General features: G+C 36.9%; 1 protein-coding gene and 1 long non-coding RNA gene across 10 annotated transcripts in view; one reads left to right on the forward strand and one right to left on the reverse strand.

Moving 5' to 3' along the window:
* The window catches only part of LOC110828739 (uncharacterized), a 573656-nt gene that overhangs the window by 80109 nt on the left and 470605 nt on the right, over positions 1-22942 (reverse strand). The window lies entirely within an intron of this gene.
* LOC110828738 (uncharacterized) overlaps positions 1-22942 on the forward strand; it is a 104983-nt gene that overhangs the window by 37704 nt on the left and 44337 nt on the right. For all 4 annotated transcript variants that reach the window (XM_022061723.2, XM_022061724.2, XM_022061725.2 and 1 more), the window contains exon 2: positions 16682-17050. In XM_022061723.2, coding sequence (XP_021917415.1) covers positions 16682-17050 — 369 coding nt within the window. The remainder of the gene's footprint in view (positions 1-16681; positions 17051-22942) is intronic.

The raw sequence follows: 22942 nt of genomic DNA on the forward strand, positions 1-22942 counted from the left end.
CGCCATGTAGGCGTTTGGGGTGAGTGGAGGTATAGCTCCTCTCTTCTTTGACCCCGGCACTAGATGGGGGTGAGTGGTCAGCATCACGCCCCTGCCGGCTTTACCCCCGGGAAAGGACCCCGGTACCCATTGTAGAAGAGGCTGGGTTGGCCCCAGAGCCGGTCTGGACGCAGAGGCTAGAGGAAAAATCCTCTGCCCCCGTCGGGGATCTCTCAAATAGTAAAGGATTAAAATCTTCCTGATCCTCATATTAAGAAACTTTAATTCTCCTTCAATAATTTATTTTTCAGTCACCTATATCAATTGTTAGGGTGATTAAGTCGAGACGAATGAGATGGGCAGGGCATGTAGAGCGCATGGATGGGACAAGATGTGTGCACCGGGTATTGGTTTGGAAGCCTGAGGGGAAGAGACCGCTGGGGAGACCTAGACGTAGATGGGAAGATAATGTCAGGCGGGATCTATGGGAGATAGGAGTTGAAGGAGACTGGATTTTGTTGGCCCAGGACAGGGTCCGGTGTAGGACTTTGGTTAATTCTGTGATGAACCTTCAGGTTCGGTAAGCCATCTAGTTGGTTAGTTAGTCACCTTTATGTCAGGTTTATGTGAAGTCAGTTCTGTGTTTCAAAAACACAAGTTCTTATAATTGTCCTTGGATTATGAAGTTAGATTTTAATGTGAAACTACGAATTTCAGATATAAGCTAAGTCATATGTTAAAAATTATCCATTCCAACATACACTGCAATTGAAATCTTCATCCATATTTCATATTCACTATGAAAATGTCAACTGCAATATTAGCTGAAATGTTGAATAATTTTAAATATTCGATGTGGTTCATCTCCGTAATTTTCGTACAAGATAATTATAGTTTTGGGCAATATCATCTTTTTATGTCTGTCCCCCTTAATTTTGAACGAAGTGGTGTATTTTCAAGTCACTTAGCATGTATATCGTGTAACTACAGGTCACTTCGATTCTGTAATTCTTTATTCCCTTCTATACATAATAAAATCTTGCGGCCTACAAGCGTGTGAATTAGGAATCAGTAAAAATGGAGATCAATAAATATTCTTCGTATTAGTTACTTTGAGTGTTTATATCCAGGAGATTCAGACGGATATGTAGCAGTCACTGTGGGTATGACAAAACATAAACAGTATTAGACACAAACTTAAAGGGCAGAGACCTGTTCGAAAACATAAACAGTATTAGACACAAACTTAAAGGGCAGAGACCTGTTCGAAAACATAAACTGGATACCACAAAACATAAAAAATAGTCTCAAATAAATAGGGTATAAAGATATAAATTTGATTCAACCACCTCAAAACTTGATCTTGCGAGCACGATAATAAACGTTTGGGTTGCAGAACAGACGGGAATTTATTGACCAGTTTCTAACTGATGTGTAATAAACGGGTTTCTTCTACACCGAACATATGACCAGGCTACTCACTAAATTTGTATTTATTATATATTATACCACAAAAGAACACAAAACTTTTTAACCTACAATTTTAAAACTTTTCATAAACGTAATTATAGCAATACAAATACTGGGGTACGTTCTTTTTAATTCGTGTACCTTAATTAATTATTTCACTATTCTAAACTACAAATTTATACAACCCCATAAAACATTACGCAATTTACTTAGAATCACGTGCGGATCCTAAACTGTACAAGAACCACCAAACATTTCACTATGTATTTCTAAAAATAAAGTTTTGTTGTGTGTGTTAAAAGTATTTATATATGTGCATACTCATCTATCTATTAACCTGCCAATTTATCTATCTTTCCACGTATCTATTTATCTGTTCATGTATCTGTCTTTAAAACTATCCATCCACCTTTCCTATTGATTATCTGAAGGCATCGTCGCATTGGCTTATTTATACTCCAAATGTAATTCACTTTACAAAAATTTCCATTTTATCTACAAAACTTTGAAATTTTTCTTCCATTGTGCATGTGTGTATGTAGGCATATTTCCTCGACTTCTTCTTCCTACGTGATAAGAGATGTCATGTAGCCTGCAGAAATGGTCGGTAAACCCACATCACCTTTTCCTCTAGCCTTACTCGACACTCTGTCTAACTACAGATTTCCACAACCATTTGTTTATCTGCTTAATTGTTACCCTGCAGTCCGGACTGAGCCTTACTAACTGAAGACACGTGTGAGATTTCATTATTTATCTTTTTGGTCTTCTCGTTCAAGTAAAGCATACTTACCTATTCAGAGAGTGTTTCCACCGCCTTCTAGAATATAAGAACGTTTCCTTCCGTAATTTACCAAGTAACGCTTCTCTTATTGAACTTTACCACATACATTGTGGAACCTGTGTAAATTCGTAGCAACCTTTGCCTGAAGCATCGTAATCGGAGAACGTACATCCTCTGAACTATTGTTGTTACGCGCCCTTTAGCTCTCCGATGGAATATTCCACCTTCTTCTGCTTTCAAATCAGTCGTCTTCATGTGCTAACTCCAGCATTGCCATTGCGTTCTGCTTTCTTATATTCCTGAACACATCCCTCAGACTGCAATGTACCAGGTTCGTTACTCGAGCAGTATTCTGTATCAGTTTATTCTTATACACAGCATAAACTATAACGATTGATAATCAATACATTTCATTAAACAAAACTTAAAATTGAAGGGAATCCTTTTCTTTCAACTTGCTTTTACTGATGATCATAAAAGTAAAGTAAAGTTTGTCCCACTACACGCCATGTAGGCGTTTGGGGTGAGTGGAGGTATAGCTCCTCTCTTCCTTGACCTCGGCACTAGATGGAGGTGAGTGGTCAGCATCACGCCCCGGCCGGCTTTACCCCCGGGAAAGGACCCCGGTATCCATTGTAGAGGAGGCTGGGTGGGCCCCAGAGCCGGTCTGGACGCAGAGACTAGAGGAAAAAATCCTCTGCCCCCGTCGGGGATCGAACCCCGGCCGTCCAGTCCGTAGCTAGTCACTATACTGACTGAGCTATCCCGGCTCTTACTGATGATCATAATTTCGACAAAATAATGGACAAGTGTGTGTTCACAGGCATAGAAGCCAGCACTAACAAATGTGATGGCGCTATGAATACTGTCTGTGAGGACGGAAATTAACACCAGAAACAAACAGAAAATTATTAAATATTGTTTCATAAAATTTACTATAAACTGAAGTAAATTTCAATATCCAAAGAGCATAAAATAATAAATAGATCAGTAGTAGGAGAAAACAGAAAAATGGCAGTCATCTAAGAGAAATGGAAGATGAAACAAAGTATATGTAAAATAAAAATAAAAATAAAATACATAAAAGGGGATGTAATCCGAAGGGAATACTTCTTAAGTGTGCAGTATGAAATTCGTTAAAAACATGTCAAGAAAAATATTCTAGAAAGTGATAAATAAAGAAGTGCTTTTGACCTACATTCGCCTAATATAGTGGCGATGATGGTCACTATTTGAGGTTCATGATGCCACTACAGCAAATATTAGACTGGCGGAACACAATGTTTTATTAATGAGTAATGAACATATACAATAAAATTCTCTTGGGTGTTCAGCCATGACAATGCTGGGTTAAAAACCAACGTTCAGGAGACTCACTCATTCTCCAAACACCATCAACAGCTTTGATTCTGATGATTACAACTAACCGTTCCATTTTAACTGCACCGGAAGGAGATGGTGGAATTCATTCTGAGCTTTACGGAATCAGGCAGTAGGTGGCCATATGAGCTAAAAGCTTCTATCTGCTATCGCCTGTCAGAAAAGTATCTGACCGGCATTGACCACTGATCGCCATTTCCCCATCCTCCCCTACTACGGTCAACTAACAGTAGATGTTAGTTTCTTACTGACGTCTGAGGGCACACACATAGTACGCATTCCCTATGACATATTTGCGAATGCTAGTAATGTAAATACACTGATTCTAATAGAATTTCATTCTACGATAAAGATGTAAGAAACTCTGAAAGCCAACTTGCATGTCATTGGTGGAAAGAAACATACAAAAGTCACATTAAAATCTTATGTGCTACAAAAGTGACAAACCACATTCAAATTTCAAACTTTTCACGCTTTTTCGAGGAATGTATATTTTTGTTACGTGTTACAAGTAAATTATTACACCCACTGGAAATCTTCCACTAATTTATGAACAACCCGTATAATATTAGCAGTATAAGTTTCTTGAGAGTAAAACAAATCAAAGTAAAAAGGGTGGAAACATAAATCTTGATTGGAGTTTTTTTACAGTACTGCAGTCACCAAAGAAATTCCCTAAGTAAAGTGAAAGCCAAAATGTATTCAAATAATTGGAAGCGTAATGTTCATTGAAACAATATTCAGACTGATGAGAACTTGGGTTCTAGTTTCAATGGAGGCATTAATATTTAAGACTCATTACGAAATCAGACGACACTTCATCCTCCGCTAAACACAGCGCCTTGGGGCCCAAGTAGCTTACGGTGTGTAATTTAATTAAACGATATTCTTGTTTTGTGTGCGCGCTGCATAAACTGAAACCAGCAGTGTGTGAGCTGAATGTGGGATGCGGAACAGAGTTTATCAAACCTAACAATATGCTCCAATTTGTACGACAGTAAATAACAGTCAAAATGAAAACACAAAGACTACCTGCTATGTTTGTATTTGCAAATCAACATTTGATTCCAAAACAATTCTAGATAAAACTGAATAGCCTAGATAAATCACAATAGAAAACTACAAATAAACAATCAGAACAATGACAATATAATTAATATCGATAAAAATAAAAACATTCCTGTTGAAAATAGCTGTATCTATTCAGCTCAGTGAAGTTAGAATTCAAAAGCTGGTACAATGTTATACTACAGCGTCATGTTGTGCTTTTAATAACAAGAATAAAGTATTTCGTTGTCCGTCGTCACACAAAATTATATTGTTCAGCCATAAAAAAACCCAAACTCTTTGGCGAAATATTTCGACGTTACTGGTTCATCTTCCGGCACCAGGCTTTTTACACAAATTAATGTACACTATTACATCTATTGAAAAAGTCAGTTGCATATTAAACCAGTATACTTTGAGATATTAATACATTAAAGTGTAGCCAATAAGCTTGCAGCATTGTCTTAAATATCCTTAGACCGAAGTTCTCTGTCGTAGATATGTTGTGTAAATACTGATGTTCATATGCTGTACTTAGTATAGTTTTTCGTTGGTTTCTTAAGAAGTGTATTTTGGATATTAACATGACAGAATTGTCGGAGTGTTTTATGTATGTCGGACACTGGGCTGTAGCTGGAGTCCACAATTCCATCGAGTTAATATCCAAAAGACACTTCTCGAGAGAACAGCAAAAATGTAGAATCTGCAAAGTCTTGAATTATATTGTGTTCTTTCATCAGAATAAATATAACACAAATGCACGACATATGACTACGATTTAATGGCGACAAACTACAGAGTATATTTTATAATTTATTTATATTTTCATAGTATTACAATGTAACTTTAACATATAAATTAAAATTTCAATCGGTGCAATAATGTAATTTGTGTAACAATTTACTGGCCATAAGATGAATCAGTGAGATAGACGTTTCCTTCCCAGCAACGTGAAATTAAGTAAATACACCAACTTTAAAACTTTATAAAAATTATTTTATCGTGCATAAAACATAACATTGTATTCACATCAGATACTGATGTTTGAATACGTAGTTAAATCAAATTAGAAAATCCTGCTATAATATTTCCACGTACGCATAACAAACTTATGGTATACTTCGTTAAATTCTGACATTCTTAACTTATTCTTGCCCTAAGTTTTTAATAAATGTTCCAAATTCTTAGCATCATCCAAACCAAATACTACCGATAGTACACGAAGCCAGAGCCCAGAAGAATACAATTACCATCATCATTGTCCTAAGACCAATCAATGCAGGTCCTGTTTACAAATACAGAAATTCGTTATCTGTTCTGCAAACAATATTAGAATTTCATTTTTTTCCCCCAATTTTTGTGCTTTTCTTACTCTGATTATTTCTCTTTTTCCCCCTTCAAATTCTTTCTCCTTTCCTCTCTTCCTCTTACGTTATCCCTTATTTTGTTAGATTTTCTTTCATTCCTGTAGCTGAAAGCCCCAGAAAACCGCAGGCCCTCAACCAATCACTCCCTCGCTGTCCGGGACTCAGTACAGATCTCGCTCAGTCAGTTTTTCTGCTGTTATTCCAGAGGGGAATTCCCTAAAGGTTCATTTGAAGTTAAAGTAATCGTTGCACATCTATAAAATGTAATACACGTGATTGGTCTGCAAACCGTCAATTATTCAAACATTGCGAACGTTTTGTTTGAACAAAAAGTTCAGTGATAACAGCTCCAAAAAGCGTTATAGAAATGCCTCACTGAGTATTCGACAAAGTTTCGCCATTTTTGAACTCCACTTACAATATTAGATTCTGTAGTTTCTTTCACCGGGGATCAAGAGAAAGTAATACAGTAAAAAGTCGCAAACTTTCTCCAATATACACTTCGTAGTAATTTTTAAGTCTTGACAATTTCCTTGTCATTTAAAAAAATCTAATTTCCTACATTTCATTAAAAATCACATATATCTGAGTGGTTATTTCTAGATAATTTCCCTCTGATTACAACTTACCTTACAGTTCACTACGTTACTTTGAAAGCTACGTTCTGTGTATTAATGGAAAAAACAAGTTGTAATTCAACGACAAAGGATGTCATGTGGTATCTTTAATCCTAACACCCTTTTTCATTTCTTTCGTTATCCTTTTAATATACCTACCACTTTCGTTTATTTCTTCCGTATTTATTTTCCGTCCCTTTGAATTTAGAACAACGAAAAATACCAGTTGTGATGCATACTGCGTTATTTAAATGTTTTGCACACTGGGATTAAAAGTTATTTTGATGGCTGCCTCGTGGTAATACGTCTTATAAAATGTATAATTTGCCACGTTTTGCATTCATTGATATAATTTAGGTCTCTGGCGATTTCTTCCCTATCCTATATCGTTAACAGCATGGAAATTCCGAAATTATTAAAAGTTTTAAAAAAATCGGTATAAATTGTATGTGCCACATGTATGACCTGACAGTTGAGATTCGCATCAATTCCGTGTTTGCAAATGTTGTCATGTAAACAAACGTTGTACATAATAATTTGGAGCCCCATTTATAATCTACGTCCATACAAAAATGCTGCATGCCTTGTGTATTAGCTGTCATAAAATTCAAAGCTAAACATAGGTTCAGCCATGCTGTTTGACATAATACATGTTTCAAAGTTGCGTGTTATTCGATTTCTTACCACACATGAATGTGTGTAGCGCCACCCCGTCTCAGACGTTATCCAGACCGCCATATTGATATTATTCATGACAGGATATAAAGAGCCACAAAAATGGGATAACGTGTAGTATAATATATTTATAAAAAGTTTCAAAGTATAACTTTGTAATTTATTCAGAAATTATTAAACGTATATGCACAAAGTCATGATGGTAGGCCTTATAAGCATATATTTTCGTAGGACTTAATAAAAGTAGGTAAAAAACGAAACTTACTTTGTTATTCTTTTAAATAAATAGACTTTGTTTCTCAAAGGGTATGTTCTGTCAAGTCTGACATTCAATAAACCTTCTCCAGGTGACCTACTTTAGGTTTAGTCTAACAGTCATAATCCCATGGCACAGAATATTCCTTTGAAAGTTTTTCAAGAAATGACCCACTTTTCATTGAACACGAAGGTTCAACATGGCCATTATCATCATCATAATCATCTTCTTCTTCTTTTTGGAAAGTTTTGATTATAAGGCTCGTATTCAGGATCGGTCTTTCAATTTTCATACCGATTCTTCTTCCGCTTGGTAATTCTGATCGAACGTTCTACTAAATGTCCTTTTCTACTGAACCTACGTGAGTCCTCCCTTTCCAAAAACCATGACAGGTTAAATTGAAGCTCTACGGAGGACACACTCAACTCCCACAAATTCCAAACACTCAAAATAATTTGTTACTTCCACTGAAATAAAAACTAATCAGAATCTGCACTAATATAGAAATTAAAATAAAGAAATATTAGTATCAATATAATGGCTGGGAACAAGGAGTACAGCAAACATAAGAATCGTTGACATGAGATCTCAGATTCTCACAGCACAGAGTATGACGATAACTGTCTTTTGGGTTGTTGCGCCATATAATATGGTCTAGTCTGGCGATTACAATCAGGATGGAGGCAGCAATCTCATCTGAAACATTGGTAATCTTCTACCAGAATACACGATGCAACATCCCAGAAGACAGTAATTTTATTTTTTTCAATCGTGATAACCTAAAATCTCACTAGACGACTTGACATTCTCTGTAGTTCTAATTCATAATTACCGTCACATTCGATATTGCAAGTAGTATGTAGCTGAGAAAGAGTAGTAAAATAAACTAAAAACAATTAATAAAGTATAATAAAAGACAAAATATCCTCAAAAGGTACAATGAGATAAACTATACGTTTATTCAGAGCATAAGATTATTGTTAAACATTCATAGCGTATGAAAAATGCAAAACTTTTCCTTGCAGTCGCATATGGAATCGAAGTTGGCTTTTTGCAGTCGTCTGACGCTACACACATAGCTACGAATTGTAATTTGATCTAGACTCACCGCAGTCTAGTCCGACTGCGTGAAACAATTAATATTAAATAAACACCAATTACAAAGAATCTCGTTAACGCGTTCGCATTTCCGCTTGGCCGCTGGGAGGCGTTACTACTGCCAGAAACACTGTTGTCCGTTCTTACTACCCAGGGGGGCCCTGTCACGGGCCAGCTCTCTCATACTGTTAATGAAACCCAAATGTGCGAGATCTGTATGAATTATTTAATTTGTTTCTCTTTTGTGTGTCATGGGTATGAGAATGTTATTTTATAGATAATAAATCTGCAGAAAAAGTGGGTAGAATTTCATAATTCTTCACCAGACATTATTAGGATAATATTATTGAAATGCGTATGACATGCAACACGTACGGGGAGAAGAAAAATGCATATAAAATTTTTGTTGCAAAACCTAAAGGAAAGAGACCACATGTAAGATAATATTAAAATATATCTCACGGAAACATGGTAGGAATATGAACTGGTTTAATCTGGTTTAGAACAAAGACCGGTGGTGTACTCTTGTGAATACAGTAACTAACTATCGGGTCCCATGAAAGGTGAGGAATTTATTGAATAATTGATTCAATATTATCTTCTCCAGAATTCTGCTCCATAGAATTTATTAAAGTGCATATTTGAATGAGGAGCGAATAGTAAAGTGTAAGTTGGCTCACGAAGACCGTCCCTGAAATTCATTAGTGACTTTCGAGCAAAGTTTCACAAGGATACTGCTCTTAGCGAAAATACTGAGTTTGGAATGCAAGTTACTCCAGACAAGAAATACGTATTACATAAGCGATAGCATAACTCTGTATATATCTGCAACCCGCTAGGTTCGCTGCTTTCCTACAAACTCTTGGAGTTGTTAGTGCATGTTTCCCAGATGGCAGGACTAAAGCACGAACTGTTGCACTGTGTATGAGTCATTTGAATTTCCAACTAGACAAGACGACGTCCTAAACCAAATCTTAGGACGTGTGTGCGCCTCATGTAAATACAAACTTGGCCAACTGTAGAAACGAGGTGCAATTTACATGACAGACTGAAGAGCGTTCACTGTATTATTAACCGTAATGTAACTTTTTGAAACTTGCAAAACTTAACCTGATACACAATACATAGAAGACATGGGCTGTTAGATATACTAGCAAACAGACAAATTACACGAAAAGACGAGACAAGACCAGAGAGGCAGGCAGGCAGGCAGACAGACAGACAGACAGACAGACAGACAGACAGACGGACGGACAGACTGCTACAGTTCCCTTGTAAATTTCTCCCTTACATTCAATTTCTTTTACACTTCTTACATGTGTCCGTTAGTCTTCTCGTCAACATTAATATTAAAATTTTTGACATATGCCAACATGACAAATTTGTAAACTTGTTATAAGTTAATAGATTCCTAATAATGTTCAGTATAGGGCTTACAAATTTTATACGATGAAAAAGAACACTATTATGCTCAGTTTAAAATTGAAAGATAAACTTTAAGTAAACAGATGTAGGCTTATATTATGTGAATTTTACTAGTTTGATCCATAACAGTGTTTAGACAAACTTTGGGTTTAGCTCTTAGACTCCTACTAGATGATTTCAGATATAAATTTCGTCACCTGACCCATCGGTTACCGTTACGCTACAAGAGGAAAAGAAGTTCTTAACTTTTTCTGTATGTATCACGTTACAATTCGATGGCGTTCACAAATGTCACACATCTTTCATGCCCGAGCTGTGGTGTTACAAATATATTTAATTCGCACCATGAAGACTGAGCCTCCAATGAACCATACAGTCCAGTGACTCATCGGGTCTCTCTCGGGAGTTAAAATCTTTTTTCAGGTGTCCCTATGGGAACCAGCGTGTTAAAATTAAAATTATACGTTTACACCGTGGATAAGATGCCAGCTCTAGGTGGTATTCTGGGTTGTGACGCCATGTAGTCTTATTACTAACGGCATCAAGACTTAGGTAGGCCGCACACCGGCATGCGTCAAGACATAACAGTCAAGACACGATGTCTGCGACATGACGCAAAGAAAGGAGCACAGTTGAAACGAATGAGATTATGAAAACCGCCGCACACCGGTCTGAGTCATGATGCTTACGTCAGCTTCATGCTGCAGACACGTGCAGCAAGACTCGGCATGTTCCTTTTCTGTGCGTCAAAACTGAGACATCAGTACTCAAGGAACAGCACCAGTGTACGTTATCGACATGAGTGAAGAGCAAAAATATGTTAAAACAGTGCAGACGATTGGGAAACTCCGTGAAGAAGTTCCTTACAGGATTCTGGGGACATTCGATAATAAGACTGGAATTTCACCGGATCTTTTAACAAGTCGCGCGCTAAAACGTACGCACACGACTCATTAAAGTCATGAATCCACTTCCTTTTCCTTCTTTTACGTAATTTAAGCCATATGTACATTAAAATATCTTCCTCTCTGGACGACGTCATGTCATCAACTAGAGAAGATGTGATAAGACGCAGACACGTGCTACTTCGGTTTGCGGACTCGAGTCTGAATCACGAATGAAGCAAGACTGCGTCTTTTGTCTCATGTCTTGATGCCTGTCTTGACGCAGTTGGTGTGCGGCCGCCCTTAGAATTGAGGTTTCTACAGCTCCGAAAATTCAATTTGTAATGTTCTGGGTGTCGACAAAGTGCAGTTGTACTTTTAGGTTTACCAAAGTATAAGAGGAATATACAGACTCAATATTCGTGGTAGGAGAATGGGTGCAGTACATGCTTCATACGATGTCACAACCCAGAACACTACAAAGTGGATAAAGGTAATATGTTTGAACTACTTATTTAACCGAATAAATATCAGTATGATATGAAATTTTTACTGCGCCAATTCGAATATAGTAAAACATAGTTCTTGCTACGGTGTTGATCCGATATGGCTCTCAGTGCTTTATTTTGTGCAGTTGGTAAACATTTAATGGTTATTTAAATGGCGGGTAAAATTAACGGGTACTGACTCCAATCAAAATAAATTACAGCTATCAAACAAACATTCTGCATGTAAAAATGTACAATATAAAATTTTGCAGCCTTCAAATTTAATACATTTAATTTCCACTTGTTCTCTCTTGTCAAAAGAAATCACCTATATTCAAATATGATGCCTGGCATTAGTAATATTTACCGATGTACAAAAGTAAATATCATTATAACTTAGTATACTGTAGACTAAATAACTGCCAGTTAATTATATGTCAACATGGTGCTAAATAAATCTATTTATCAGCAATAATTTTAGTGCAAATCAATTATTTAATTAACATATAATTATATTTGCACATCAATTTGCATTTAGAAATCATACTTTCTACCTCAAAGCGAACGAATCTATTATGAACAAAATAAAGTTTGTTTATCCTTTTAAGCTAATTAATTCAAACAAACTAAACGAGTGCAATATTAGCCGTTGTAAATTTTAACCCGTGTCCTAATTTTACGTAACTAAACATGTTTCAAATGCCGTACATTTTTCAGACATTCCAAACTTTTATTTTTAAGTAGTTCTGCGAAAAGCTGAACGATGTTTCAATTAAGCCGTACACGTAATAAAATATAGACATAATGTAATATTATTAATTATTAAAAAGATATCTTTATTATATTCTTCACCACGTACAATCATATATCTTGGTACTTATAAGTCATAATAATACAAATATTCATAATTTTTGGCATGTGATAACGCCGAAATGTGGAAATGAATTATAAAAATTCTACCTCAGATTATATACATGAGCTTCGAATTTTTTCAACCGTGAAGAAAATTATATTTCTTTTGGTTTCGAAGACGTATAGACTAATAGGTATATTCCAACGATTCGGAGAAACATACTGTCTTTATCATCAGGGTTGAAGTGGAGAAAATGAGAAATGAATAGATTTTTGTATGGATGGAGAAAAAGAAGGGTAAGGAATTGGTCTTGTGTAACATTAACCTGTTAATCTTTTACGGTAAGGAGTTGTTTACCAACCAGTTAATCCAGAAATCTGGAGAACCAACCCCCGGTCGGTGGTCTGCGACAGCTTATTCAATATATTCACAACTATCCTCCTTATCGAGAATATATTTTTGTGGAGGAGGACATTAAATGCGATATCTGTGGATAATACTGATGTAATCTAAACCGTAAAGCTGAATAAAATGTAAGCAGTTTCAATCTCTCTGCATGTAAAGAATGCAGCAAATCTCATATTCAAAAACATAACCACCATATCAAATAATGTGAAATTAATTAATAACAATAACCAAAAATGTGCAACACATAACAGCTCATACAACAAATAATTTTACTGACGAATGAATATTCATGGCGCGCCCATGTGCATTGTCACAAAGTGCGTCGGATCCAAAGTGCTGTTCAAGAACACTGAAATCACTTTTTGACTGGTCAAAGACGGTCAGGGCCTGAAGCTAATTAAAGTATTTAATACTTGGTTTAGTTTAAAAATAACTTAATTATGTGCCTGAATATCTGCTACTGAACAATAAAAATTAAAGTTATCAACAACAATTACAAATAAATACTCCTGGGTTTTCTGGCCAGAAGTATCACTCAAATATAAAGTTGTTAGAAGAGACATAATGCGTGTTAATTTCAGCGCAAACATATTTGTCGACAAGAAGCTGATGGTATCCACAGAGTTATCAAGTGATTCAAATTATCAGAGAATTCATAAGTCTCTGGCAAATCATCTTTACTTAAAGACGAATCATCTACGATAATAATAGTGAAACATAGAACATACCTCAATCTGTGTTGGCCGTGAGCAATTTTTTGAGCAGTATATGTCTAGCGTCTTCATAGAAACGCGTCCATATTTATTTTGTTTGTCTACAATTTTTCTCTAAGACTCTGACTCTAATTTTCCAATACTAACAAATGGCATGTCGTCTATACTAAACCCCCCCCCCCCTTACCCACCAAGCAAAACACTGATTCTTTGTTCGTTCAAACATTTTGTAAAAGATGGGTTTCATTTTCTGAGTTTAAGTTAATATATTAACTGTGACCGACATAGATTAATGTAAAGGTGCTTCGATCGACTTGACAAGTAGTTGTTCTAACACGTTCGTTGCCTCAAAGCATGCCGCACAGATTCTGCGAACTAAGCGAAAATGATTGTCAGATGTTTCTAGCGTGTTCTTTGTTCACAGACGTTTTGTCGGTGTTTTTATTCCTTCCCAGACGCTACCATCGTTTACAAAACTGTTATATCAAGAAAGAATCAAAGGTTTACTTTGTGGACACCTGTTCTTAAGCCCACTTAATTCCCACTTCACCGTCACAAATGATTTCGTTTCAAGAACAACTTACAAACAAAACTCCTGTCCTAACCCAGACGCCATTTTGCGATTCTACTAAAGCAGTGCTATCTAGGGGCCACAATGTGCAGTAGACTGAAAACTAAGCGCTATATTTGAAAATATTGTAGTTAATAGTTCTAACTTCTTTGCGTAACGAGAGATTTTAATCTTAAATGAAGATTATTTGTGAAATTCTCACAAAATGTTCGTTAGGAAGCATGAAGGAAATAGATAACTTGGAGAACTTAGTAGCAGATGGGGGGTAATAATACTAAAATCAGAATTGATGATACAGGATTGGAGGGTCTTGACTGGTTCTTGTGTTAATTAAAATTAACCCCCGGGTTCTTGAAAGAACTTGAAAATTTCTTAAATAGCTGAGCAACTATTAGCTTCTCATTAAACGTTCTCGTCCTGATAGTTAATTAAGACTCTTGATGTAGCCTGTGCCTATAAACCAAGACCATTCATTACACGAAAATAATATTAATAATGTCAAAATGAAAAAGCGCTTATAATTTACGTTAAAATAAATGGTTCTATAAATGGTTGTTCTCCATACTTTGAAAACTACGTTATTCTGCTAACTCCTGTTCTAAAGTCACTGCAAACCATGTAGTTAATCTTAAAATAAATTATAGAAACCAAAATGTCAAGACCCCACCATTGCATCTGTTTATTATTAAAAACTTATACTATCATAATACTGCAAGTGATACACAGTACTACGTAAAACAAATTTATCTTCCAACGCAAGTCTAAGAATTACATCGGTCAAAGTATCCACTATGAAATACTTTCGGATGCTTCGATGTAATAAAAGCCCTAGTCTTATATTGAGGTAAATGCAATGGTTACCAAAACGTTGTTAAGCAACCAATGCAAATACCAAATGCATGGTGTTCTGCTTGTTATGGCAGAGTGAACAGGGTTCTAAGTTCACATGACTCCGGGAACCGACAGATTCTGTACGAGATGAGTGATGGAACATATCCGTCATAAACAAAGTGGCTGGAAAGTTCTAAGCAGCTCTTGAGGAAAACACAAGTTTCAGGAGGAACGATACTGACGTATTTAGAGAAACAGGCTTATTTAGGTCACACTGAGTCATCAGTTGACTCAAGTTCTACGTAATAATATTCCAGATACTAAATTTGTGGGAACTGATGACTAATATCCTTAGTAGGCTTCATTCGGCAAACAGCCTCCAAATAGAAATCGATTTCAAGCAAGGCCTCTACCTGTACATGGGACAGCACAACACGAAAAGACGCGGACAAACATCCATGGCTCGAGTGGGATTCGAACCCACGGTCCCAGTGACCAAGCGGCACAAGGCCCACGGCTCAGACCGCTCGGCAACTGAGACGGCCATCTTAGTACAATAGCATTTCATATTTAATTCTTTACCATCATTTATGATACGATACAATTTAGCCTGAACAATTCAGTTATTATAGTGTCTGAAACAGTTGTACCATTCATTCCACCACTTCCTAAGTTTAATCAAGCATTGGAACAAATTTAATTCAATTGTCTGTCGTCATTCGATTTTAAACTTACTATACATTGTTTTTAAATCCGAAAATTCATTACCATCTAAACATTCTTCAGCGAATTACTGTTTTTGTTGTTGCTACAGTAAAACCATTAACAGCATGTAATCTGAGTATCAATATTGGAAGTCAAATCCGCTTAGTGCAAATGGTACGTATGTTGGACCATGTGATTTTTGATTTAGATAGTATGTCCTATACCTTCCTGGTTTGCATTTTTTGTGTTACGGTATTACTGATTGTTGACCGTCGTGGTGATACTGCTGTGTCCTCCAACTATTTCTGTGTATTTCCCTTATGCACCCATATGGAATGGCTGAGGTAAAACCAACTATGTTGTCAGAACTTATGTATATCAGTTGCTGTGTATTTCCTATCGAGTTGTGGTTATATTTGGTTAATGAGTACAACATGATTGGTCTACAACATATTGGAGAGTGTATTCATCGTTGGATGTCGTCTTTATCAGACATCTTCTGACTGTTGTAAACTAATGTCAATGTAATTTATAACAACCTTTCCTGTGTTGATTAGTCAATGCATTATGTTTTATCTATTCATTCTTTTGAAATATACATGTCTTCTTCTTATTAAAGTGCCTCTCCGTTCCGGATGTTGGCGATCAGCATAGCAATTTGAGCTTTACTGGCTGCTACTTGAAACAGAACTCCAGTGGACATCGAGAACCAATTTTTTAGGTTCTGAAGCCAGGAGATTCTTGGCCTGTCAGGTCCCCTCTCTCCGAATACTTTTCGCTGGATTATCAGCTGAAGCAGCCTGTATCTATCACTATTTCTCATGATAAGACCGAAATATTCCAACTTTCTCTTTTTATGGTGTTAACAACCTCGACGTATTTGTGGAGTTTCTCGAGAACGTTTTTGTTAGTTACACGATCAGTCCAGGAAATTTTGAGAATACGTCAGTACAACCACATTTCGAAGGCCTCCAACTTCTTTGAAGAAGCTTCGGTCAACGTCCACGATTCAGCACCGTATCAAAGCCCTGAGAGAATATACATGTAGTTTGGAAATAATAATGTAGTTCATAATCTCGACTTTTATTTTCCGAGTCGGATATCCAGCAGACCAAACTCTCATGTTTCAGGCGTGCAAATCAGGAATCTACGTGTACCGCAGTCCGTGAAGAACGGCAGTCGGTCGGCGCTACTCGACTGCGATTACACGTTGAAGCCGGAAGAACTCGCCGCCGACTCGTATTTGGGTCTGGTGGTAAAGTGGTACTTCAACAGCAGTCCCAGCCCGGTGTACCAGTGGATCCCGGGACAGAAGCCGCAGGACCTGGGCATCCTAAAGGGCAAGCTGGACTTGAAGCACCGCTCCTCAGACCACGGAGCCACCATGTACCGGGCTCTGTACATACGAAACCCCACGACGGAACTCTCCGGCGAGTACAAGTGCCTCGTGTCGACCTTCGACGACGAAGACTTCATGACCAAGAAGATGGTCGTCTTCGGTAAGGAATTCTCCAACTAACTAACTAGATGGCTTACCGAACCCGAAGGTTCATCACCGACTAACCAAAATCCTTCACCTGTCCCTGTCCTGGGCCAACAAAATCCAGTCTCCTTCAACTCCTATCTCCCACAGATCCCGCCTGAGATTATCCTCCCATCTACGTCTAGATCTCCCAGCGGTCTCTTCTCCTCAGGCTTCCGGACCAATACCCGGTGCACACCTCTTGTCTCATCCATGCTCGCTACTTGCCTCGCCCGTCTCACTCTTCTCGACTTAATCACCTTGACAATATTGGGGGAGGAGTACAGATTTTTAAGCTCATCATTATACAGTTTTCTCCAGACCCCATCATCTTCTCTCCTAGGCCCAAATATCCTCCTCAACATCCGATCAACCTGCAATCTGTGTTCCTCCCTCAGAGTTAGAAACCATGTTTCGCACCCATATAAAACAACAGGCAATAAAAATAACATTTGTAACAATAATTCCTTTGTTTAGTAAATTTCGCTTTTTGGATTCAGAGGTTATACTGCATCAAGTGGAATAACATCAATAATAGTGGACAGGTAACGTTTGGGATGGAGACAGTTATTTCATTTATATTTTAAGATAATTTAACGTTATTCGCGTAGAGGAATAATAAAACTGGCTGTTGATTACATGTCTGTCGGTATCTGTTAACGATCGCATTAAAATATTATAGTAAGCGAAAGGATGTTGGAGTGCGAGCTTTATTTTTTATTATTAGTGTTTTGTCTGACGACAGGTCCATATGAACAGGATCCTTCCATCCTTTTCTCGGACTGGGACCTGTTCATATACGTTCTTGGCAGATGATCCAGAAGTGGTTTGCCATTGCCTTCTTCTGTGTGTGAATGGAGTAATTGTTGAGATGCCACGGAGAAATCGGAGAAGCCCCCGGAGGAATACTCCGTGTTGCCTAGACCACGGCCTTGCCCAACACAAGTTATAAATTCGGGCACCGCCGGGAATCGAACCCGAGACCCCAGGATTACAAAGCCAGCTGATATAGCTGATTATAAGCAACAATTCATATGGCTTAAAATTTTCTAAGGTATTTCGTGTAGATTTGTTGTCACACAGTTCAGAATTTCGAAAAAGAATATCATTAAGTGGTTAATAGTCACTTTAAATCCACTCCATATATTGCTACAGTTACATAACGTGAATGAATAATACATTGACCTCTGTATAACCATAAAATAATTTGTAAGCCTTGGCAGCTTCAAAGAAACGAGGCAAATATTTTATTCATCAGTTAATTGTTAGGATGAATTTAAAGAATATATATACAGCAGAAGCTGAAAATGTCAGCCACCTTATGTAAGACAAACACTCACTCCTTTTTAGTGTGTTTAATACGAATTTTCGAAAAATTTCTGGGTCGATGTTGGCAACAGTCTGTGTAATATCTTCTTAATCAATTCTGTTCTCCTGACAATTAGCTTCCGACAAACAATGAATTAATAGAGCAGAACTGAAACAGCGTTAAAAAGTAGATACCCTTTCCTTTTACCACAGCTGAAGTCGAGGTCAGACGCAGCTCTCGAAACGTTGTGAGTTTTATAACATCAGACAATGGACGAGGTCCAAAGCCCCAACAATAAAGGTTAGGACATATGAATTTTGGTGAGAAATGTGAAAAATATACATTAGTCTGAAATTCACTTGTTCCTTTTGTGAATTAAGGAGATTAATAGGTTAGAATCGAGAAATCTTGTGTTTTAAGCGACACGATAATATTTTTACATCGCCTCCATTCTACCTCTGCATTTATACGGGCGATATTTATGGTAACGATTTCTTAGTAGGCCCTATATATTCACCGTTTCTTTACCAGCTAGGTGCATTAAGAATTCAAAATTTTTGAAAGATCGCATGTGGAAACACAGTTGAGTTCCGATGCGGATCACAAATGTCCATGTTTGTGCTTCAAAGTTTCTTCTTTCACGCTGCTATAACCTTCAATAATACAACATCTTTGTCCACCCCACACTCCCCGTTTTTCTTCGTGCTTTCTGCATTTTGTCGGAGACCATATGGGTCTGATCCCCAAAGAGATTCATACGCGCCACGTTTTTTTTGCTACGCAATGTACATCTTACATACATAAATAAAAAGCCGATTTTGTATTGACATGATTTTTCTACCATGTGGCGTTACGGTGGTAATAGACAAAAAAGGTGCAAATCCTATAAATTTAAGAACCCTAATTCAGGAAGAGGCGAGTATAATTCAGTGTTTCTTTTTACAATGCACTGACATGCATCTTTCATTGTAGATATTAAAGCTCCCTGCTTTATTAATGTTATTTATGGCATTTAATAAAGATGAGTTCAGATAAATAATTTTCTACACGTTGGTACAAGAATTAGTAAGGATTTCTGAAGAATGTGTGACAAATGAGAATTTTGATTAAGTTCAGTTTCTGCGAATAATAACTTATAGATCGACAAGAGCGTATTTTATAAGCGTCTATAAATTTACACTGAGTGTACAGGTTACGTAGAATTAGTTAACCTGATTTACGAAAATAAATATACTAACGAAGATGACTGTCTTCTGAGTTATTGCGTCGTATAGTATGGTAGAAGTTTACCGACGTTTCAGAGATCATTGCTGCCCCCATCATCAGGGACACTAGACTACACGGTGCAACAACCCAGAAACTCACCTCAAATCCTACACAATATACTAACGGCTTTTATATAATCACTTCCGCAGTAATCAATAAAGTCGCAATTACTCAGCTATTAGAAAATCTGTATAAAAGTCATTCAGAATGGTTAACAATATAATTACACTTAGCAGAGACTTTACTGAATTCTGTCAGTTGTTAAACTCTTCAATAAACACTCTCCATTTTATGTAATCCGAAATTTCATTACCACGTCACGACAGACCGCCACCTGACATTAAACACAATTAAGATACCTTAAAACATAAGTTGGAAAATAAGACAGTTAAATCAGGTAAGAATAATGTGCTGTTACAAATTGAATTATAATAAATATTGTTACGGGCGTCAGGTATGTAAGGAATTTTCTGTACAAAATAAGATGCAAAATACAGGACAAAATTAGGGATTTAGAACTATACGGTAGTAATAAGGAATAGTTATGTGTAGTAGTATTAATTAATATGTGAGGACTGTGGTCGTGAAAACCTGGTGTTAGGCGGCCACAGATCACTGTATATATAAATATATATAATATATATAATAAATACTATTTGTTACCTGCTGTGAACTAAAGTAAATTTCAAAATACTGGGTCGGATACATATATTTTGTTTCGGTGCAGTCTATAGAATTAAAGGAGGAGAGAAACTTGATGTCTGTAGGATGCGCTGTGATTCGACGATGAAAATTCTGCTCACATGTTACGAGAGCGAACAGCGTTAAATAGAAAGGATACATCTAATCTGTACGTGTGTGGGTGTACTAATTTCTGAAAGGCGAGCCTCGAGGCTCGCTTTGGTTTACGGACCGTCCACAGAGACTGTAACCTTTTTTTACCAATTTTATTTCGGACACCGCGATGTATATTTGTGACATCCTGCGTCTCTGCGATTCATTCCAGTCGCGTCTTCGGATGACTGGTCGTTATTGCACTGACAGATCTAATTTTAAACTTAATGCTTTATTTTTATTTAGACCCCATCTGTAATTCTTGTCCTCCGGTTTTACCGGCTGGAGCTCTGTGTACAAGTAGCTTACGGGGCTGAGCCCCGTCGAATGCTGAATATAATTCAGTGTTTCGGCAAACAATTTAGTTGCCATCTTAAGGGTGATTATGTCTTTCGTAATTGTTGAAAGCCTTTTTTCGGGCAGGCAGTGAAGGCGAGTTGGATTTTGATGATGCTGGAATCACTGCATACTCACCCTGATGACGGCAACTAAAATGTTTGCCGAAATGGAAAATGTTCAACACTGAAAGCGAATCATCCCTGAAAACTAAACTTACATTAATCTGTTTTTGGTGTTACTTTGAATTTAAAATAAATTAAAATCCATCTGTGACAAAATAAATTCAAGAACAATTATAAATGAATTTTCATATGCGAACACTACATAGTTTCTCAAGAAATAAAATACATCGTTTAGTATAATTTGATAGTCATGAAGAAATTCCTGTCACTGGAAAATGTAGAAGTCCAGCAATAGTCAAATTATTGGAACTGGATGAAAAATGTTCGAACTGATTTAGTAGCTGTTATTCTTCTTCTCATTTTATTTTTACATTAATTTAAATTCGTTAGAGTTCCTCTGCGATAATTGCATTTTGAAGCTCTGCCAACTATTTTGTCCCATTTATATATTAACGGAATAAGTAAATAAAATTGGGATCTTCTAAACTGTAAAATGGATTTATTGCACACTGTTCTAATTTCATATGTCCCTGCTTAATGTTCTGTCCGTTTAGAAACCACAGTCTTGATTTTCTATAATATTGGCTTCAGACTTGTTGCAATTTCTTCTCGTCGACTTACACACGCTATGATCTGCTACTGCCTCATTCACAACACAACTTAGAGATCGCTCGTACGAACTTACAGCTCGCCTGGAATATAGTCAACCTAGCACGTTCAAAAATTTTCCACTGATGTGTTTACCGAATTCAACCATAGCGTTATAGTTTCCAGTGGCGGGCTCTTGTGAGCAGAGTGATAAACGTATTTCTGTTAAGGCGAGGGAAAATATGATCGCCCGAGTGTCTAAGTGTCACAGATTACTCTGTTCCATGGAATTTAGTTACTAGTTACTCATTTTATGACCTTGTAAATTGCTATTTCGTGATACGTATATTAATGTGTTTCTTTTCACTTAAGATTCCTGCTTCGTCTCGGCTTAAAACCTCGACCGGAGTTCGGTTATCCTGAATGTAGATTACAGTGGTTTATCTCAGTATCTCCTGGTAATTGGTGTCGGCATAGTGCCTCAATTATACCACGACCGCCATCTTCCATACCCATCCAAACGAATTAAATTTCTAGCATTGGACGCTTTACAGTCGACAAATAAATATTTTTAATATTAACCACGCCCCTTCGTTTTCCATCCTTGAAAATGCATTGTTGAATACCATTCTTCGTCAAATGAACTACGATATAAGAAAGCAATACAATACGACTCGTCTATCCGAGAGCCTCGTGGCCGCCTGCCAATTGATCGTTCTCCTGGGTAAGGTAGCGGTTAGCACAACTGGCACGTTCCGATCGGAAGTTTGTAGAGGAAATTAACCAGCTATAGATCCATCTTGTTTGACCAGCTGTACGACACAGTGTAGCCATCTTCGTTCGTCTCTTTTTTTTTTATTAATCGACAAAGGCTTTTTATTCCCACCATCCTTTCACTTTCTGACTGTGTTTTGTTTCCACATTCATTTCGTTGCCATGACAGCTGACAACTAGTAGACGTGCTGCGTATTCAAGAACGGGGAACCCAACTTTAAAACATATTTATAAATGATGTTTTAGGTTTTGGTCACGTTCAAATGGTATTATAAGGAATTACAGATTACATGAAATATGCATCTTGGCTTCGCAGGTGGGTTTTCAAATTAGCGATCAAACTGTCACCAAAGTAACCTGATGTTCCTTTCAATTAGCATGGAAATCATGACTGCAAACCTTTGTCACAATGGATGATTTATTATACAAATATGTTCTACTACTACCCTGCATATTATTAAATGTTTCAAGTATATATAAAATATATACACGATGTTTATAGAGTCCCATAATCAGTTAAAGTTACTAGTAATATAATCTGGTAACAAATATCTTATTGACTTAAAAATTATAATATTAGTGACTATTTATTTAGTTTTCTGTCTGACGACAGGTCCATATGAACAGGATCCTTCCA

The sequence above is a fragment of the Zootermopsis nevadensis genome, unplaced genomic scaffold (assembly GCF_977971745.1).
Source record: "Zootermopsis nevadensis isolate Lab colony 2312 unplaced genomic scaffold, Znev_1.0 Znev_ptg000029l, whole genome shotgun sequence".
NCBI lineage: Eukaryota > Metazoa > Arthropoda > Insecta > Blattodea > Termopsidae > Zootermopsis > Zootermopsis nevadensis.